This window comes from Paramisgurnus dabryanus, chromosome 21 (assembly GCF_030506205.2).
Source record: "Paramisgurnus dabryanus chromosome 21, PD_genome_1.1, whole genome shotgun sequence".
In the NCBI taxonomy this organism is placed as follows: Eukaryota; Metazoa; Chordata; class Actinopteri; order Cypriniformes; family Cobitidae; genus Paramisgurnus; species Paramisgurnus dabryanus.
This window is the reverse complement of record NC_133357.1, coordinates 12,347,497-12,351,090: the sequence shown is the minus strand read 5'-3', so window position 1 is coordinate 12,351,090 and position 3,594 is coordinate 12,347,497. Positions and strand designations below refer to the sequence as shown.

General features: G+C 39.5%; 1 protein-coding gene across 1 annotated transcript; it reads right to left on the bottom strand.

Annotated features, from left to right (window-relative positions):
• Nucleotides 1–797: 797 nt before the first annotated feature.
• On the bottom strand, nt 798–3,174 carry sp5l (Sp5 transcription factor-like). Its single transcript, XM_065285619.2, has 2 exons — nt 2,758–3,174; nt 798–2,453 (listed from the first exon to the last, which is right to left on the bottom strand). Exons 1-2 carry the CDS (start codon nt 2,809–2,811, stop codon nt 1,431–1,433), a joined length of 1,077 nt encoding a protein of 358 aa, XP_065141691.1. The 5' UTR covers nt 2,812–3,174; the 3' UTR covers nt 798–1,430.
• Between the last annotated feature and the right edge of the window lie 420 nt (nt 3,175–3,594).

Genomic DNA, 3,594 nt, shown 5'->3' with positions numbered 1-3,594 from the left:
AACTGGTATTTACACTGGCCATTACAAGACAACATGACTGTGAACTTGATGGGAGAAGCTCGGGCCTCTGTTCCCATGAATGCCTTCACTGTTTACTGACAACTGTAAAATGTCTGAGGGCTTTTTACTCATTTGTTCTTTTGAATTGCTTCCTCGACACCTAAAAAACAATGGGCAGCTTAAATTAGCATCCTGAATACTGCTACATTAACATATGAATAAATGCAAAACAATGAGTTTTAGCATACAGTTAGATTTTATGTTAGCCATTTGCTAAACTTAACCAGAGGTAGACGGTAGTAAAATATTTTAGTTTTTTTCTACATTTTTCAAGTATTTGTATTTTATGTGAAGTGTTTTTCTTTGGAATGGATACATTTCAAAAAATAATATCATACATTTTACTCCACTACATTTTGTAAATACAAGTTTTTGTTTTATATTTAATATTTCAGTACAATAAACATCTAGTACTTTCTTACTTTTAATTAGGTAAAATGCACTTTTACTTGAGTAAAAGTACAAAAGCATTTAATTTTCATGTAATTAGGTATTAATTATAATTTTATATGTAATACATAAAGGATAAACAGTGTAATTCTATGCTTTAGTATTTAGTGAAGTAAAAGTTTTCCCAAGACAAACATTTTGATAAAGTAAAATTTAACTAAAATACTTAAGTACTGTCCACCATATTTAAATGCAACAAGCTTTGGCAAGGTAATCAAAATAAATGCTGCTATGAATGAATGAAGAAACAGAAAGCACAAACATTAGATTAGCACAGTTGTTCGTGTTTATTTAATATTTCACATGCTTGATGTTCATAGAACTGTGCGTTATATAAACAATATATACATTTGATTGCACTTTCAAAAACTATAGCTTTTATTCATTTGGGTTTTAGATTTAAAGTGAAAAAGTATTGTAGCAGTGCCACTTAAAATTCAATTCTGATTGGTGTAAAACTACAAACCACATGGTCAAATACAAGATATATTTCATTATAAGGCAACAATATCCCCAAACAATAAAATATTGTTTCAAACTAAAGCATAATGTAAACAAACAACATTTTTAATACACCGAGCTGTGATTTTTAGAGAATTTACTTTTAAAATCATTAGAAATATAATTAAATAAATGTGCAAGGGTCATGAGAAGTCTTTGCATCCAGAGTCTTGAAAATATGTTGCTTTTATCAGTTTATCAAACCTTTAAGTCTCAGATAAGCAGCATATTTTCTTCGGTGCAAGCATGGTGTGCAGTGGTTTTAATAAAAGTACAACAGGGCTTTTTTGAATTTGTTAAGCCACTTTCACATAAAAAATGAGTCACACTTTTTATTTACTGTATATCCTGCTTGACATCTCTTCCCTGATAGTCCAAAGACTCTGAGTTCTTTTTGCATTGTCTTTTTTTATTCTTATTTATTCTTTCTTAATATTGCTTAGCAGTGCATCAGACCCACTTTGAGGAGATTGACTAGACCGACTCTTCCTGCTCTGGTGGGTCTTCACATGCTTGGAGAGGTGATCGCTACGCATGAACCTTTTCCCACACTGCTGACAGCCGAAACGTTTCTCCCCGGTGTGTGTGCGAAGATGCCGTTGCAGCTCATCCGAGCGAGTGAAGCTTTTTCCACAGAAGAGCCAGTTGCAGATAAAGGGTCGCTCGCCGGCATGCCAGCGCAGGTGCGCCTTGAGGTGTGAGGTCTTTTTGTAGACCTTGCCACAGTCTGGAATGTGGCAAATGTGCAGTCTTTTCTTTCCAAATTCCAGCGCAGCACTTCCATTCCCTGTGGATTGGCAGTTTGGGCACTTGCACCTGCGACACCGCCGCGTCGAGCTCAACAAACCCTTTGACGTTCCTTGCAGAAGGGCTGCAATTTGGGGCTGGTGGCCCAAAACCAGCTGCCTACCCAGAGAGAAAGGATGACCGGAGGCTGTGGTGTTACCTTGGGGGAGACTCCACCACTGCTGGCCATCTTCAACATGATGAGGTCTGGCTGAAGTGTTCTGGAGGAAGGTGGGAAAGTTCTGGGTCACAGCGTTATGCTGTGCATAGTACGGTGCATTCCCCTGTGCCTGCGAGGAGAGCATCTTTACTGGAGACAGCTCGAAGGAGTAAGCGGATGGAGGCTCAGCTGGAGGAGTGAGAGGTAACTCGTGGTGGTGATGGTGGTGGTGGTGATGATGATGAGAATGGGGGCCCAGGGTGGGCTGCATGTGTCCGGGGAACTGCACCTTGGGCACAGTGAAGGTCATCTGGTGAGCGCTCAGGCTGGCGTTAGGGGTCACGTCGTTGCTCCAGAGCTGAAACATGCTGGATGCGGATCCCACTGGCCCCTCATAGGGCAGCTGGGAACCCTCTTGCCAGGCTTGACTGCATGTGGTGGCTAAAAAGGAAAAGGCGTTGGGACCGCTCTCTGGGGAAGAGCTGGGAGTACGATCCTAGAGGAAATAATAAACAACCATTACTAAAAAAAAACTCAATAATAAGAACCAGTCTGAAAAATCAAAGCTAAAGCCAAAGTTTAATTTCACTCATAGATAGATAGATAGATAGATAGATAGATAGATAGATAGATAGATAGATAGATAGATAGATAACAGAATAGTACCCAAAGTATACTTCCAATGATTGTTTTTTTATCAATGGTTGTTGATGGGATTGACTGCGCGACTGTTCCATTATTGTAATGTAAAATGTATAATAAATAATTGTTATTAAGAAAAACAATAAGAAGTGCAATACCTGTAGGAAATTGTGCAGGAAATTGTCTGTTCTTGATAAGGTTAACGCAGCCATCTGTACACCGGTTGTTTAAGAAATCCACACCTGCGTAAAAGCGCGCCTCGCGGTGCGTAACGTGCCAAAATGTGATGGAAAAACGGGTGAAATGATCCGTGCTGGGATTGCCCGCTTCACAAAACCATTTTATCAATGGCTACGATATCGCGATAATCGATAATCCTTCAAGTCTCTCACTCCAGCTCTACTGTCGTTTGCTGTCTTATCAGTTGTGGACTCGTTCGCAACTCTGCGCTCTTGCTCGTTCGGTTCCCTTTTCAAAAGCAGCGGCTTTCAAACCCGGGCTCCTCCTTTTGAAGTGCGTTTGATGGTCCTATCGCAATAAGTCCTGAGGATCATTTCAAAGGCGGTCAGATTGCATCTTCTCTTTATAGGGAAAAGATCCTCTCGACGGGGACTCTTAAGTATGTATCAGGAGGGCCAGTGAATGGAGGAGAGATGCGGTGGGGCAATATTGGGGAGGGCAATCTTTGGGAGATTAGGAAAGGGGGTGTGTGTTATAACCTTTATTTCATTCTAATTTAATTTTGCCAAATGTTTACGCGCGTGAGCCTCGTACCGGTTGTTTGTAAGGAGTTTTGAAAAAGTTTGTTCGCATGTAACTGATATTAACAACACTCATTATTGATATGTCACCGATAAGAAAGAAAGAAAAAAAGAAAGAAGAGAAATGTACATGCTTGTTCGTATCAAAACTTTATTTTCTTTATAGTGAGGAAAAAACAGCAGTTTTAGCAATAAAAATGCATTTAAATAAATAAATTGTAACCATTACCCTAA